Raw genomic sequence first — 16,000 nt, forward strand, 5'->3', positions numbered from 1 at the left:
TGGCATCACAACATTTCGCTCATTGTAGGAGTAACTGCAATTCCACAGTGTAAAGGTGCTCAGTAAATAGTGTGGCCGCCTTCTCCCAGGTGCAGACTGGGCTGAAAGGTGAAATGATCTGCTCAGGTGCCTGTTCAGTGCGGTGCTGGAAACAGAATCTGGGGAGTCTCAGTTTCTAGTTTTCCTGTAAACTGTAAATGATGTACTGGATGTGGCGAGCCATGGTCTCTTTTGTGCAGGGGACTGCAATGGGGTGGAACAAATTCCCTTACTAGTTAATGTAAGCAGGCTGATTTAAATAATTTAAATTCAGTTGGGACAGAAAGGATTACTGCCCATCCACTGTACGTAGCAGCCATAAGCTGTGTGAGGCTCTGTATCTTTCATCGCGCCATTTTTGTGCTGTTAAATACATATGCTGCTGTAGTCCCCAGGAACTCAAACTAAAATGAGAATATATATGCCAGGTATTTCACAGAAAGACAAGAACCCTCCCCCTAATCCATGCTTCTGGAAGTAGGTGATAATGAATAGGGAATGGAAAGAGATGCAAAGATGCAAACCATGTAGGTAATGATTATTCTGGGTTTATAAAATGTGATTTATGTATATATTAAAAACTGTATGCACATTTATAGATACATACGTATACATGTGTATAAATTTAATTCAGTACTGAATCAAGAATCATAAGTGGTGTCTCCACAGAAGAGAAAATTGTGGTGGTGGTGACTGTAGATCAGGTGCATGAAGGCAGGAGGGAGGGCAGAAACCATGTAAAACGTTTCTTTTACATTAGCATACATTTCTTCTGGTGCGTTAGCACAATAGTTCCTGAGTTGGCTGTGCAAACGTGTTCAGCTTTTTGTTTGTAGCTGCTGCAAAAAGCTGAAAGCAAACCAGATAACTGTCTCTGAGTTACCACTTCCTAGTGATTTTTTCGTTCGTTCCTCCTACATGTTTGCTCCCCCTCTCAAATTGATCTGCTCAGAAAATTGTATCATGGTTGAATTCACATGGAACTACAAAGCCAGTCAAGAGGCTCGTAGTGTGGTCTGCGGGCAAGTAGGGGAAATTTTGCCTTAATCAATGTACAGTTCTCCATCCTGTGAAAGAAAATTAGCTGTGCAGATACAAAAGAAGGGCAAAGCAGCCACACACTGCAGTTCAGAAAACTTTCCATCATTTCTGCTGAATAGGGACCTAGTGTTGCTTTTTCTATAGAGCAACGCTCCATTTGTTTCAAGGAAGTTCTGAAATTGGAGACCGAGAGGAGTTAGGAGGGAGGCTCATTAGAGAAACTTTGTTGTAAGGAGCACTTCCCAAAACTAAACAGGCTGTTCAAAGGAAGTGCAAAAGTCTGCCCTCAGACTTGCATCTAAGTCTTGATTAAGATGTATGGTTCTCCCCCTGTGCGGGGATTTGTCCCGTGAATGGGAATGCCGCATTTGGAAGAGCAGAAGAGCTGAGTCAGGAGTCATTAGCTGCTGTATCTCCAGGAATCTCATGTGGAGGGATAAAGGAGGGAGCAGTCAGGTCTTTGCTCTGTTCCTAGTGTCCAAATAATGCATTTTTCAAAACGCAGTGGACCAGGCTTTTCTAGGGGAGAGGAGTCAACACTGATCTCATGGGAGGGGAGGTACTCATATGAAATATTTCCATTCATTGTAAGATTTCTCCGCTTGTTGGTCATGGGGGGTTTTGTGCCCCACGGTGTGATCTGTGCCTGGCTTGCTCTCTGGGTCCTGCTTTTTTCCTTTTCATGTAAGTGGGACTGTTGGAGTATTAACTAAAACTGAGTTATTGAAAGCATCCTCATTGTTCTCGTGGTTTGGAAGGCCAATGTCTGTGAAGTTTTATAAAAAACAACTTGTGAACATGTTCTTGAGCCTGTGAGGATTCAGATTGAGGGTACCTCAGTGTCTGGATCCTGCAGGTCACACCCTAAATTCATCAAGGGACTCAGACCCACAAGAGACTGCATCTCTCTGATAGCTGAGAGGAGCAGGGGGATCCAAGAGCACTTCGGAGACAGGAGGTAAGGATGGCTCCTTGCAGGATGAGGCTGAGCTTGCATGTTCCTCACAAGTAACTGTAAAATAATTGCATGTCAGTGTTATTCCCACTGATCTGAGGATCCAAAACCAAAACCTGTGCTTTAAGGGAGATGAGTTATGTACCTGGCTACAAACTTCTTCAAGGGGAAAAGTGGAAGACCAGAAAGCAGTGTATGTCGAGGCCAGTGATTTGTCTCAGATGTTGTAAGGCTATTTGCAGTTGGATGGGGCTTTGAGCAACCTGGTCTGTGGGAGATGTCCCTGCCCAGGGCAGGGGGCTTGGAACTAGATGATCTTTAAGGTCCCTTCTAACTCAAACCATTCTATTATTACAGCAACATGTGTTTGAGATCCAGTCTTTATAAAAACAAACAGTTCCTTCATCATTTTGTTTTTAAAATCAAGTTCCAAATGTCCTCACAGTCATGCTGTTGGGACTGCCAACATGCTTCATGCTCTGAAGCTTCTCTGTAATTGGGAAATCTGCTAAGTCAGACCTCAACTAAAATCAGCCAATAAATATTACTACTGAAAATGATAACTTCCAAGTGCCTCTAAGCTAGGATGGAGTCAAACCAATGTTCTATCAATAAAGGGGTTTATAAGTACTGTTGATGTGAGCTGGCCAGACTTCTAGCTGTTGCATTTCTTTTTAAATGTGAGAACTACAAAGAGGAAACATCTGGACAATATAAAAAAGAAAAAAAAAGTGCTGTTGTATTGAAGCAATTCATTCCAATTCTGTCTAGTAAGTTTCTCTTTTTCCAAGTACAGCACTGAAGACTTCTTGGCTCATCCTTTTGTCTTTGTCCTTTTTCCTTTCTTTTCCCTTGAGCGACCTCTCCTGTTTTCTTTGCATCCCTCTTTCTGGGATGTACTGTACTATACAGAACTCATTTTACTCCCTAATCTCATAGTAGCTTGTGAGGAAGTACAGATAAATCCTTTCCAGACTTGAGGAAGTGCTATTAGGATACTCTTACCAACCCTGAACCAATAATGACAGAGAGATCAGCATACTTTGCTGTAAGCAGGACCAGTAGGACTTGACAGGTGGGTTTTTGTTTGTTTATCATGGGATCTATTAGTTCTTTGTGGGACACCAGCAGTCGTGTACGTTGAGCAGACAAGTAATGTGATTTCTGAGCTGTTCCTCTCTCTGCTCCCTGTTTGCTCAGGTCTAGGAAGGATTATGAAGTCGTGGAGCTGTGCTGCATTCTCTCCTGGGCAGAATTAAAATTAGAAACTAGACTTCAGAGTTTCTGAATGGATTTTTTTTCAAGTGAAGGTTACATTAGTGATTTTCCTGCAGTCTGAGGGCTCTACCTAATTTGTTGAAAATTGAAGCAGTTTGTAGCAGCTCTGATGAAACCCTTTGGGACTTTGGCATCCACCAATATTAAGGTGGAGCAGTGCACGTATAAGTAGAAACCTCTCTATATTAAAGTGGCGTATTGCAGACTTTCAGAGGACATTGCTTCATTTAACACACACTGGGTTTGTGCCTCCTAAATAGCCTATTGTTTAAGAAGAAAAGCTTCAGTCTGTAATATCAGAGGGGGACGCTGGGGCTGTGGCTCGGTGTCACTGTATGATTTCCCACAGCAGCCGCCAGCGCTGGTGCTTGGTGCACATCCCTTGCCCTGGTGTTTGTGGAACTGTGCTGTGAAGCAGGCAGGGAGCTGACCCCGCTTAAAAAAATTATTTAAGCCTCATCAGTTTCTTGAGTACTGGTGAACAGTTTGTATCATGAAACCAGGACCTGGGGCAGAGAGAGGTTAAAACTTACCCAGTGTTCCTTATAGACTGGAAATAGAAACATGTCCCTCTAATTCCAGTACTGTACTCTGGTGCCAGACGATCTTTTTGCCATCTAAACTAGCATCTAGTTTTCGCTATTGCTGCCTATTATGTGCCCTGGTATAGTGTCTCTATTCTTTGCGCTACCCACTGCATCTTGTTTTTTTGCCATACCAATTAAGCAAGTCTAAATTGGTGTCCTGCTCATTCTCTTCCGTCTCTCCCCACTTCTGGCATTGCTTTCCGATCCCCTGCACTGTGTGCTGGCACGGGCTTTGCTCCTTCTTGCAGTGAGGTGGTTCAGAAAGTTGACCTGGCAGAAAGCTCACAGTCTTCCTCCCTTGCAGTGAGAGGGAGGAATATATATATATATATATATAATTTAGTTAGTTGGTTGTTTTTTTTTTTTAATGGTGGTTTAGCTCTCAGCACTAGCCGATGCTGGGTAAAACATGACAGATGTAGGCTTCGACCTCTGGCATGATTCTCCACTTGATCCATGATTAGGGCTTCTGTGCAATAAAATAAATAAAGAGAAGGTATTTGATGCTCCCTCTTTATGCTTTTTTTTGGCTCTTAGAAATAAAAATGAAATATTATAACACTCCCTTTCCTATGTTTAGCATGTCCGCTGACTTGCCATTTTGGAAGTAGAACCATTTCTATTTTTAGAGCTGAGCTTCCTGTTTGAGCTCTCTTTAACTTTGTCCTTTGCCTAACACAGTCAAACTCTTTAAAAAAATCTTAGTTAAACTGGAACAGTTTTGCTAAAAACAGTCTTGTTCATGTCCGGATATAAACAGCAGTAAATATGCTTTGAATGAATGTTATAATAAAAGTTAAATCTCTCAAAAGAATCTATTTCCATGACGTCAAAACATGAAAGTGAAATTGAACTGATGCGTTGATGTGGTCACGGTCATCTCAAAGCCTCCGCCTACAAGTGCATTTAAAAATGAGTTGTCCACATGGGATAATTAACCAGAACAGCTATTTTAGAATAACTCCCCATAGTCACACTGTTCTTCTGAAATAAGCATCCTCTGCTTTAGCTCATCCAAACGAGAAAAAAGCTGTCTTATTCTGGAGGGATAGCACCCAAAATCCTAAATATTTCATGGTACTTGTTATGGTTTAGTTTCATAATTTACCTTAGTCCAAAATGACCTTCAAGTGTAGCTATGCCTTTACTTAAAAATATATATTAATATCGCCATGTTCTGGAGGTCCGATGCAATCACAGCTATATACATCTTAAGATGTCCTCATTTAAAGTATGGCTACTAGATGTGTAGTGGTGTTGCCAGCCCATTGATGTGACACCTTTAAATACCAATCTAGACCAAAGGAGAGCTGCAGGACTGCTGATATAATGCATATGTTAATTGGCAACATGAATGGTAGCTGAAGGTCGTCTTCCATTTTCTAATTGCCAACTATCAGGAAATCAAGGCTATAATGTTTCTCCTTATGGGCTGATGATGAGATTTCAGGAGGCAGAGCAGGCGATCTAAGGGAAGAGGCAGTCTTTCCCTCCCGGTTCTGACTGTTCCACTCCTACTTGTGCCATGCTGGCTCTTGATCCTGTGGTCCTTCTCCTGGTCCAGCTTTGGTGCATGGCTAACCCCTCAGTGAGCGGACCCAGTTCACACTATCAGCAGAAAACTAGAAAAACAGACAAAGGAAAATATTTTCCTGATATCTTAGTCATCTCTGTTGCTTGCCCCAAAGTTGGAGAAGTGCCAGGGTCAAAGTGAGAGAAGGTCAGGGTTGCACAGCCAGGACAGGGGAGGTGAGACCTTCAAGGAGCAGGGAGCTTTTGAATCATCTCAGCCATCTCCCAAAACCTCTCCTTGACGACGAGGTGTGCTCCATCCCTCCGAGCTGGGTGCTGAGTTGCAGGCTGGGCTTTAGCACCTGTTGCCAGGTGCCCCGGGCACAGCTATGCTCTTCTTCCCACCATTAATGTTGCCGTGGAGCACATCACAACACATTATAGCTCGGAATTTACCATGTAAATAAGGCCATAAAAACCTACATTGCCCTTTCCTTGTTGGGGTGTGGTTCTGTGCCAGAGGCAGCTTCCCCTAAATATAAAAGGAGAATAGATCACACTGATCCAATCAACGCTTCTTTGTACTTGTCCTTAGGAAAATAAAGAACTCTGCTATTGCCAGATTAACATGTCACTTAACGAAATAATTTAATTTCTGTAGGACTCTCAGTATGCAAAGATGCTCTTGATAGTGTAGAATATGTTACAAAATGCTATTAACATGAAATTATTTTTATAACATTTTTCCTGTATTTTATCTGTTACTGTTAAATATGTTTTATGTTCAGACATTTTAGGTCATGATCAATGGTCTTAAAATAGATTTGATAGAAAAATAAAAGATAAGATTTTGAACAAAATTATATCCCATCCCACTTTTCTGAAAAGTGTATTATTTTCCTTTCTGTAGTTGTTCTTTGTGTGCTAGCTCTGTCTTTTCAGCTACCTGGAGTATGTTTATACTATAGGTTAATGCATTTGGATACTGTATAAAAAATAAAAGTAAAATGTTTCTTTGCATATGGATTTTTTTTTCCATGTGGTTTTTCACTGGCTGAAGTTTCAAAGAATTGCTGAGAATTAGTTTATGTTTTGGGTAGATGTAAGGACACTAGTTGATTCTATATAATGCCATTAAAACACACTATTTGCCCTGAGCCTCTTTCTTTAGTCTTGCTCTGTAGCATTAAGGCTTAAGAGTTTTTGCTGCCTTAAGCTCTTCCTGTGGCCATGCTCTAAATACCTTAGCTTTTGTTGCATGAAAAAAAGCCTAATAACATGGGTTATTGCAATTTGGCAGTTTTATACCAAATGATAAAGCTGCAGACACGGAAGAGGGGAAGGAGGGGGAAGGTGTGCGTCAGGGACACCTAGCTTTACATGTCCCTAAGGAGGAAACAATTTATCCCCACAGAAAAGGCTCCGGCTCTGCAGTCAGCGTGGCCTGAGCTGGGGGGCAGATACCTGGGCGAGGGGGTGTATAGAGAAAGGCAGAGCACAGCAAAGGGGGAGCTGCATGGCTTGGGTATCCTTGTTTGATGGTGGAAAATGTGCTGGGGAAAATGCCGGGTGAGAAAACCAACTGGGAGGCGTGTGGGAGAGATGTGTGCAAGTGTCCGAGCTGGACTCTGATTTCCCTTTCTTCTTCTGTGCCCTCTGCTGGATCTGGGAGTGATGGTATTGGTACACATCTCTCTTTAGTTAAGTTGTTCTTACCCTGGGTCTGAAATGCAGCGAATGTCACAAATAGCTCCACTCGAGCAAGGACTTTGTGCTCTGGTTTGCATCCCTCCCAGTTAGTATGGGGTATCGTAATAGTCTCCTGTGGGTAGCAGAAGAATACGTGCTTTCCATCTCCAGGAGCTCTGGGGGGATTAACCGGGATGCAAGTCAAAGCCTCGGTCTTTAGGTACAATTAACCCACTAGTGAAGCTAGCAGATTTCCTAAGGCTCTGCCAAAAATCCTGCTTTACAAACCAAGGATTTTTTTCCCTGTAAGAAGCATAAAGATTAGGCAAGACCAGCAGGCTTTTCCCTCCGCATTTGAGGTTGGTTTCTGGTTGTAGACACCATACTGCACTGTGGGCACAGATCCTCAGTCGCAAAGGGTTAAAATAATTCCCCAAGCTAGCTTTATCCTCTTAATGGACAGGCTTGATAATCATTCTTACAGAATCCTCCTCTGCAGTGGTGCCCTAGGGAAGAAACAGCAGCTTAGAAAACATTGGTGTAATTTTCACCTCTGATTCACACCTCCTGTGCATTTCTTGTGTTCTACTGCGTGGTTCATGTTTGCTTTGCTTATGGACCATCTCTTGCTTCCACTGCTCCTAATATCAATGCTAAATCCATGTCAGGGGAAAGGATGGGCTATTTTGAAGGCTGGAGTCTGGTGGCCCGGATGATGCAAGTCCGAAGCTGTTTCAGGGGAAGGCAGTGCTTCACCTTTTTAGAAATGGGAAATGGTAATTGTTGGACCCCAGAGGAGATTATTATACTCCCAGAATTTCCCATTCACTGTTCCCTCTTTGGCAAATCGTAGAATATTCTCTATGTGAAGCAAAGCGTGGGTGCAAATTCTGCAGGGAAGATCGAGGAGAGCTTTGCTGAATGACTTCGGAGCTGGAGCCTGTCACTCCTGCAGTCTCTCTCTGGGGTGGACTTGGTAAAGCTGTGATTTGTGAGAGTGTTTGCTGATGCAGGGAAGATGCCTGTGTAACTTGCATTCATGAAGTGCAGTTCTCTTTCTGACTAGAGGACAATGTTTGCCTCCCTGTTGCTTTCAAAATATTTTTGCCAAGAAGCCCAGAACAGAGAGGAGCAAATCTCCGAACCAAACCAACTTGTACAGGGTGGGCAGTGCAAGGCAGGGGCTCTGCACAAGTCATTTTTCCTCCAGGTGTTCATTTTGATGTACAAAAAATAATGATATTGCAGCATATAGCAGTGTTACAGGATTTTATCTGTTAAAACTTTTACAGCATCTTGGTCACTAGGCCTCCAAATAAAGGGAACAGATATTATATATGCTATTCCCCCCCTTAATTTTACTGTGGATTTTAGTAATGTGTGGGCTGGAGTAACTTGAGTTTTTTTTTTTTTAAGGTTTCAAATGAAGCATAGTTCTAAAGTAGCTCTTCCTGATTGATTTGATTTTCCAGCTTACCTCTCTGCAACTGATTCTTCCCTCTCCTTCTTGCTTTTGTCTGTTTCTCTTGTCAAAGATGGCGCTAGCTTGTTTCTTAGTTACTGTCTTTGTGATCCTTTGGGGATTCACTTGTGCTTGATGAGTAAGCAGCAGTAGAGGAGGAAGACGTTTCTTCTTTAGGCTGTAAAATCCCCTCCAGTGAACCCTAGCATCACCACTTTGCCTCTGAGTCACATCTGCTGCGGGAGAGGAAACAACGCCTCTTAATCCTGCACTGTTCAGGCGTTCTTCAGTCAAGAGTTATATTGGAAAAAAATCCCGGGAAGCCAAGGATGAGGTGGTGCGTGGTGCACTGAATCTTCCCGTGTCAGCTGTAAGAGATGCTCTTTGCCAACTAGGGATCCAGGTATACGCAGTGAGTGATGAGCTGAAAGCGAGGAACGTGGCCTGTGTGAGGGCAAGAGGCTGCCAGGGTCGCTGGGGTCCTGCTGGGACTCGCTGGGCTGCATCGGGCTTCATTGAGTGGGGTCCCTTCCTGGAGGACAGGGTGAGAGCATAGCAAGGGGATATCTAGGAAATGGATAACAGAAATGGTACATCAAGTGAAATGCATATCGGAAATGTTCAGAAATCCAGCCGGACCTGAGATCTCTCAGCCTGCCACTGCTTTTTGGAGCCTCTGTATGCTTCTTCCCCTTGTTCTTTACCTGTATCCCGTTCTGGATGATATTTTTTAACCTTCTCCTAGGGGCAGAAAATAGAAGAAAGCGCTGAGTCTTTTCAGGAAAGAAGAGATGAAGTTGGCAGTAAGCCAGAACCACTAGGAAGTGGGCAGCGAGCACAAGGCTGTTAACCTGTAATTACATGTCTCAAATTTTGCGAGCGGTACTCCAGGAATCATTATGTATTGGCTTGTTTGATAGTACTGTGGTTTAAGAGAAAAACATCCCCTCAAATTACTTTTTAATTTGCAAGTCAAGAGACTATCAGTTCAAATCTTAGCTCTTCTGCCCGTAATTGATAATCATATACATTTAACAAACCTGCTGTTGAACTGGGCCTCATATTTTTGATTCATCAGGTAACTGCTGATTTTTTTTTGTTTTTTTTTTTTTTTTCAGAAAGGATAATTGAGAGGCCGTACAAGGTTGCTTCCAGCAAAGCTGAGGTCAAACCTAGACTATAATATGGCAGATCCCAGACTCTGTCATGCAGTCCTTCAAATATAATTTTTTGGTATCTGTGTACTTAACCCCTCTGAGCTGTAGCCACTGCTTTAATCCCCAGGCACTGGAAGTCAGAAATCAGGCGGCCTTTTATTCAGGGGCTGTTTAACAGGACTTCACCCCAGTTGCTAACCTCTTGAGTTGAAAAGAGACTTTTCCCCCTAGACAGTAAAGTTAACAGTTAAAAAAACTACAACAAAACACCCCAACTCAAAACTAGATTTTATGTATTTTGTTTCAAACATGCAAATACCAAATTTAAGGATTCTTGTGCTTTCACACACAAAACTAAACGTCCTCCCCATCCTGCCTCAAGGTGGCAACACAACGTACAATCCCCAGCTCAGACGAAGGATGAAATCCCGTTCACTGGCCCTGTAGTGAAGAGTTTGACTGACGGGCCAGTGGGACTATTCCAGATTTACACTGTATAAATTTTTCTTTTTGATTACAAAGCTTTATGGTCTTGAGTTCCTTTCCAGAATCATTATCGCATCTGTCACTGTCATTGCTATCAGCGGCTAAGGATGTTTCTAATGGAGTGATGCAATCCAAACTATCATTCTTGCTGAAATACTGCTCCCAAGCACACAATAGGCCAGGTGCTGTAATTATTAATAATTCCCTCTGATGGCATATATTGGCCGTCCATTTTGTTTTAATGCAATTTATTTTGAGTTATTTCTTCGGCAGTGAAAATGGGTTTGGAGTGATTTTTTGGAAGCATTGTGAGTTTGTTTGCTGGAATCCTTCTCTCCTGGAAATGAGGCATGTCTCTCATGGGTTCCCGTTCGCTCACACACAAATGAACTGCTAATTAGGATGATGAAATTGCTGGGAGAGGTGAAACCTTCCAGTTGGCCAAAGAGAAGATTGTGGATTAATCTGTGTAAAGCCGAAGGCTCGACTAAAACTGCTGTTCAACATTCTGGTGCTAATGAGACTTGTATGTCTGCCACTCGAGAAGCTGAAAGTATGTCCTGTAGTTTTTGTCGAGACATCCAAAGTGGGGGCTCACTCTTGTACAGCATTTAGTGCTTTTATCTCCACTGAGGATGACTGGAATTGAGAATGCTCAGCAATCTGTATAAGGTGTTCAGTGGTTTATAGCATCCGGTAATGCAAGGCAGTTTGCTCTTTACGGATAATTTTTGTACATGAGCAAAAGCATCTTGAGAGGCATATGGATGTTTAGAAAATCGCAGAGTATGATTTGAAGAGCTATTTGTCTTGCATGCCCCCTGCTACCATATTACATTGCTTCTTCATAGTTTTTATTGTACTTCTGCTCATGTCAATTCATGTAAAGGAGGAAACTCTCCATCTCTGAAGCAGAGAGACGCCAAGTGACTTGTTGAGTGTCACACTGGGCACAAAGTCCACTGCCAAGATAGTTCCCTGCTCACTGTTGAAGCTGCTTAGGACCCATGGAGGGACTGATGCTCGTCTGTCATCCTCTAACAACAGTTTCCCTGCAGTCATCGAGAATTTATACATATTTATACATAAAATAATATGTATATCATTTATATATATATTTAAAAAAATAAAGCAAAGGTAAATGTTTTGAGAGTGTCTCTGTGTGTTTGCAGGAAGCCGACGGATAGTGGACGTGATGGATGTGAACACGCAGAAAGGCGTTGAAATGAGCATGTCTCAATTTGTGAGATACTATGAGACACCAGAGGCCCAGCGTGAAAAACTCTACAATGTCATCAGCCTGGAGTTCAGTCACACTAAGCTGGAGAACATTGTCAAGCGTCCCAATGTGGTAAGGGATCCTAAGGTGATGGTGTTTATTTTCAGCTTCTTCCCAGTCACCAGTTGCTTTGTAAGAAATAAAACATGGAGTTTAAACAAGGTGATCCGAAGCACCTGCAACTCCTGTCTTTTTAGTGTTAGGATCTCATTTTTACCTGGGTAGACGTCTGGTAGCTCATTTTTACCTAGGTGGAAAGTTCCTTGACAGTGGAACTTAATTTATAGGAATTAGGTACCAGATGAGCTCTTAATCATGCAATTTGCATAGATACCCAATTCCTCTCAAGTTATTTAGGGGAAATTCCATCCAAATTTAAATACCTGTCTATTGTTTTGCCTCCTCTAAGGAGGAGGAAATTTAAAGCTATTATCAGGATGTGGGAATTATTTCAGAATCAGGGCAGTAACCATCAATTTTGTTTTCATATACAACTGTGATATTCACGGAATTAGTACGATTCTACTGGCTGCATTATTTCCCTTTGCCTCTCTTCAAAGAGTGTGTTATCAACAGTACCTGGTGCCGATGGAGAAATAGATATGGGTCAGCCCCAATCTGCAAGCATTTCATGTGCTAATTGCCCTATTACGAAAATCCTCTGGGGATACAAACAGTTGAGTTGACTCACAGGAATAACACTCTTGGGTGGGCCAAGAGCAGGCAAGAGGCTAAGTGGGTTGCTAACCATGACTTATCTGTTCTTGCTGCACACAGTCACCAAGGCCTAGGATAAGTCTTGCAGTCCTTAATGACCCATAAATGGAGGTTGGTTCATTCATTCATAAATGGAGGATGATTCTTTGAGCTGGGTCGGGGTGTACAGCCACACTGTGGCCAAACGCAGCACTACAGCCTGCCTTGTTGGACTTCCCAAGCCGACTGGTGTTTTCCATTGTTTTGAAAGCTGGCGCATGTGATCCGCTTGCATAACCAGAAGGGAGTGTTCTGGATAGCTAGCACAGGCTCCATCATAAGACAGACCGAAAAATGAGTCACAGGCTTGTCCTTGCTGTGGTTGTGATGGACAGATTGCAGTTTGTGCTCTGGCACCCAGCACAAGAGCTGTGTTTCAACGTCCCTGAACAATCTTCAGTTTCCATCTCCTCCTCACCTTGCTGGCAGTATGTTTCCAATTGCTCAGTTGTTGCTGCTTTCTCCTGCCTACACTTCCTAAAAGTTTGGCTTTTGGACAAGAACTTTGGTGAATTTATACTCAAGTAGAACAATGAAGGAAATGCACAGTAGGCAATAACGTAATTACTCAAATCAGAATTTGTCCAGAACAATGGTGTTAATGTTCCTTGAAATGTAAGTTATTGGAATAGTATAATCTCTTTTATGTTTGTATTTTAATGTTCATAAATACAATTTCTAGGCTATCAGCTACAAAAATGCATTTGAAGACAGACAGCAGGTGATGCTGCAAGAGAAGGTGCTCACAGGTGCCCATAGGTCAGAATTTGCACCCAGTTAAACTGACTGCAAAACTCTCCTTGCTCTGGGTTGCAAAGGGCTGAGTTGTGGTGACGAAGTGCTGCACCTTAGAAGTCGGGTCCATAGGACTTTTGCTGAACAGCAGCTTCTTGCTGTCTGTGAGCATCTACTGGTCTGCTGCTGTCATTGTTAGGGTTTTAACCATCAGGAGTGTATCCTACCATGTGTTCAGTGATTAACAGTTGATTTTGGTGGGACTTTCAGGTGGACTTGGTTGACTGGGTGGATAATATGTGGCCCCAGCATTTGAAGGAGAGACAGACGGATGCTACCAATGCTATTTCAGAGATGAAATACCCTAAAGTGAAAAAGTAAGTTTGTTCAAGTCTTTACAAAACTTTAAAAAGCTCTACTCCTCCTTAATTAACTCCTTTTGAACTCTAAAGCTGGTAGGAAAGGAAATAATGATTTATTTATTTTTCATTGAGCCGGAAGTGGGGGGGGGTGGCTGACCTGCTTGAGCTGTGCAATACCTACCAGCTTTTAAGGAGAACAATTTTGTATTTGAGAACTTTATGGATACTTCATGTTCTTAAAGCCTGTAGTTATAGTCTTTAAGAGAGGAATAGTCTGTTCTAAATACTAATATTTAGAAGTTCTCAACACATTTTATTCTAAATATTTTAAATTGAGAAATAATCTACAGGTTGCTGAATACAATCTTTAATTAAATCAATTTGAAAAGTGCATTTTTAATTTTCAGTTTGGATCAACTCTGTTTTGAAAATGGCAGACTGACCTTAAATAATAAATTCTCCAAAAGTGCTGCCCAAAGAAATCACTTCCCAGGATGCAGATATGTGATACAGTTCACACAGTATCGTCAAGGTACCTCTGTAGGCTGGGTTCACATCCTTCCCAGGTTCTAAACTACTAATGGCTGTAAAGTTATTAGATGAGAGATGTTTTGATTCTATGATGTCGCTGCTCATGGCAGGGGAGTTTGGACTAGATGACCTTTAAAGGTCCCTTCCAACCCAACTGTTCTATGATTCTGTTTTGTGAAATTAACTTGAAGTCCATTTTTAATAGCCGTGTGTCTCCCCAAAAACTCTGTCACTGTCCTTCATGCCAGATCATTTTTGTGTTGACTTTTTCAACTTTCAAGATCAAATATTGTACTAACTATATAGGCTGTGTTTCCTGTTTCAGAGAACGCACTCAGGGCAGGTTTGTCCTGCTTGTGCCAGTCTCGGTCTAGTTTTTGGGCAGGTTGTGATAGTATAACGTCACCTCACTCTTTCTTCTGTTTGAATATCTTCCTTCAAGCTTTTTTTATGTGATGTTTGGAAAAGGAAACTAATTGTGCACTGTAAGTTTCATAGGAATTGGTACAAGTGAAATAGGTGTTGACCTGTATGGCTGACGAGCACCATATAATCCTGGGAGCCTTTCACTGCTGTTTCTGTTTTAGAGGCATTTTCTATTGGTCAGACCTAATGGTGGTGGCATCCCAGGCTCTGCTGTTGAACCGACCTCTAGTGTTTTGCAAATCACTCAGAACTGTTTCAAAACTGTAATGTCTAAAATAGATTGGTACTAACATATACAAAGGAGTGTGCAGTCAGAAAGTGATATGCAGCGTTTACTCTCACTCTGTAAAAGATGAACATTTTAAAAGGTAAAGGTCTCCATAATAGAAGAGCCTCTGTGGCAGGCATCATGGGGAAGCCTGGACCTACGACATGCTCAGCACCACTGACTTCAGTGGAAGCTAAAGATACTCTATCCTTCTGAAAAAAGTAAACTGCTTGTCAGAGTAACTAGATATGGAGTGCCAAATTTCACATATGCATTTGGAAATGTCCTAAGTGACTCGCCTAAGGTCGCTCAATAAGCCAGTGACGGGGCAGAAAATAGAACTCGGGCATTTTGCTTCCCAAGTGGTTAGTCTGTTAAATAACATTATGTATAATATGCCAGAGCTAAGAAACTGAATCATGATTTAGGGCTTCAGGATTCATGGATTGTACAAGGTAAGAAGTAAAGAAGACAGTCCCTTTCTTAGAGCAGGCACACTCCAGATGCTGAAAAAAATGCAGCAAGTAAACAAAGCAAGGCAGAGGTGGCTTAAAGGATAAGGTAGCAACATGACTAACAGAATTTAGTAGAAAAAGCAGAGTATATTCTTGCAGTTCACTACTTGCATCATGAAATGCCAGATGGTAGGTTTCAAAGAGGGATTTTAGAGAAGTAGCGATTCAACAGATTTTGACATGGAGTTTTTCCCATTTGTGGGGGATGGCCTGGTAGAAAGGAAGGAGATGCCTGATGAAGAAGCAGACACAGAGCCATTGAGGTTGCTGTCACTGGCAAAGTGAAGGTGGAGGTTGACAGCTTGATAAACTAGTAGATGTGATAGGTAGAGGGAAGCTAAATAGTGAAAGACTGTAAGTGCTTGAAATGTGACAATAGAGTTTGATGTGGGGAAAAGGAGTTACCATGTGTGAGAGATAAAGACAAGGGTGCTGCGGCTGGAGTGATGAGGGTGAGGATGTTGCTAGTGAGCATCACCTAGCGTAAAGACTAAAGAAAGCTGATTTACAGCACTGTTGGCAGAAACCCCTCATCAGTCTGAAGAAGCAACAAAAAGCAATAACAAACGCTGGTAGTCTAGGAGAACAAGAGAAGTTGTACTGGATCAGTACAAACATCCGTGGTGCTCAGTAAACTGGCTGCTGTCATAGATGCTCTGGGAGGAGTGTAAGAACAGTTTGAGCATAAAATGATGCCGCCCCTTCAAATTATCTTCTGAACTTCTACTGTCTGCAGTTCAGGCAGAGAATATCCTGAGGTGGAAGTGGTTTCTGTGTGCTTAGTGACTCTCAAGAGATTTCTCTTCCATGAACTTGTCCAGTTTAAATATGAACTTCTCAAGAGATTAGCTTTCTCCATCTTTGGAAATTCAGATGGAGCCTTTCCTGTATAGATACTTGTCCCAGCTATTGCTGGGAGTAC

The 16,000-nt window shown here is 42.2% G+C and overlaps 1 protein-coding gene across 7 annotated transcripts in view; it reads left to right on the forward strand.

The window, feature by feature from the left end:
- Nucleotides 1-16,000, forward strand: part of KDM2B (lysine demethylase 2B) — a 122,450-nt gene that overhangs the window by 23,332 nt on the left and 83,118 nt on the right. For 6 of the 7 annotated variants that reach the window (XM_054219207.1, XM_054219205.1, XM_054219210.1 and 3 more), the window contains exons 5-6: nt 11,379-11,557; nt 13,247-13,353. In XM_054219207.1, coding sequence (XP_054075182.1) covers nt 11,379-11,557; nt 13,247-13,353 — 286 coding nt within the window. Of the gene's footprint in view, nt 1-2,003; nt 3,111-11,378; nt 11,558-13,246; nt 13,354-16,000 lie in introns of those variants that run through there. The other variant, XM_054219212.1, reaches the window with a different exon arrangement.

Source organism: Rissa tridactyla, chromosome 13 (assembly GCF_028500815.1).
Source record: "Rissa tridactyla isolate bRisTri1 chromosome 13, bRisTri1.patW.cur.20221130, whole genome shotgun sequence".
In the NCBI taxonomy this organism is placed as follows: domain Eukaryota; kingdom Metazoa; phylum Chordata; class Aves; order Charadriiformes; family Laridae; genus Rissa; species Rissa tridactyla.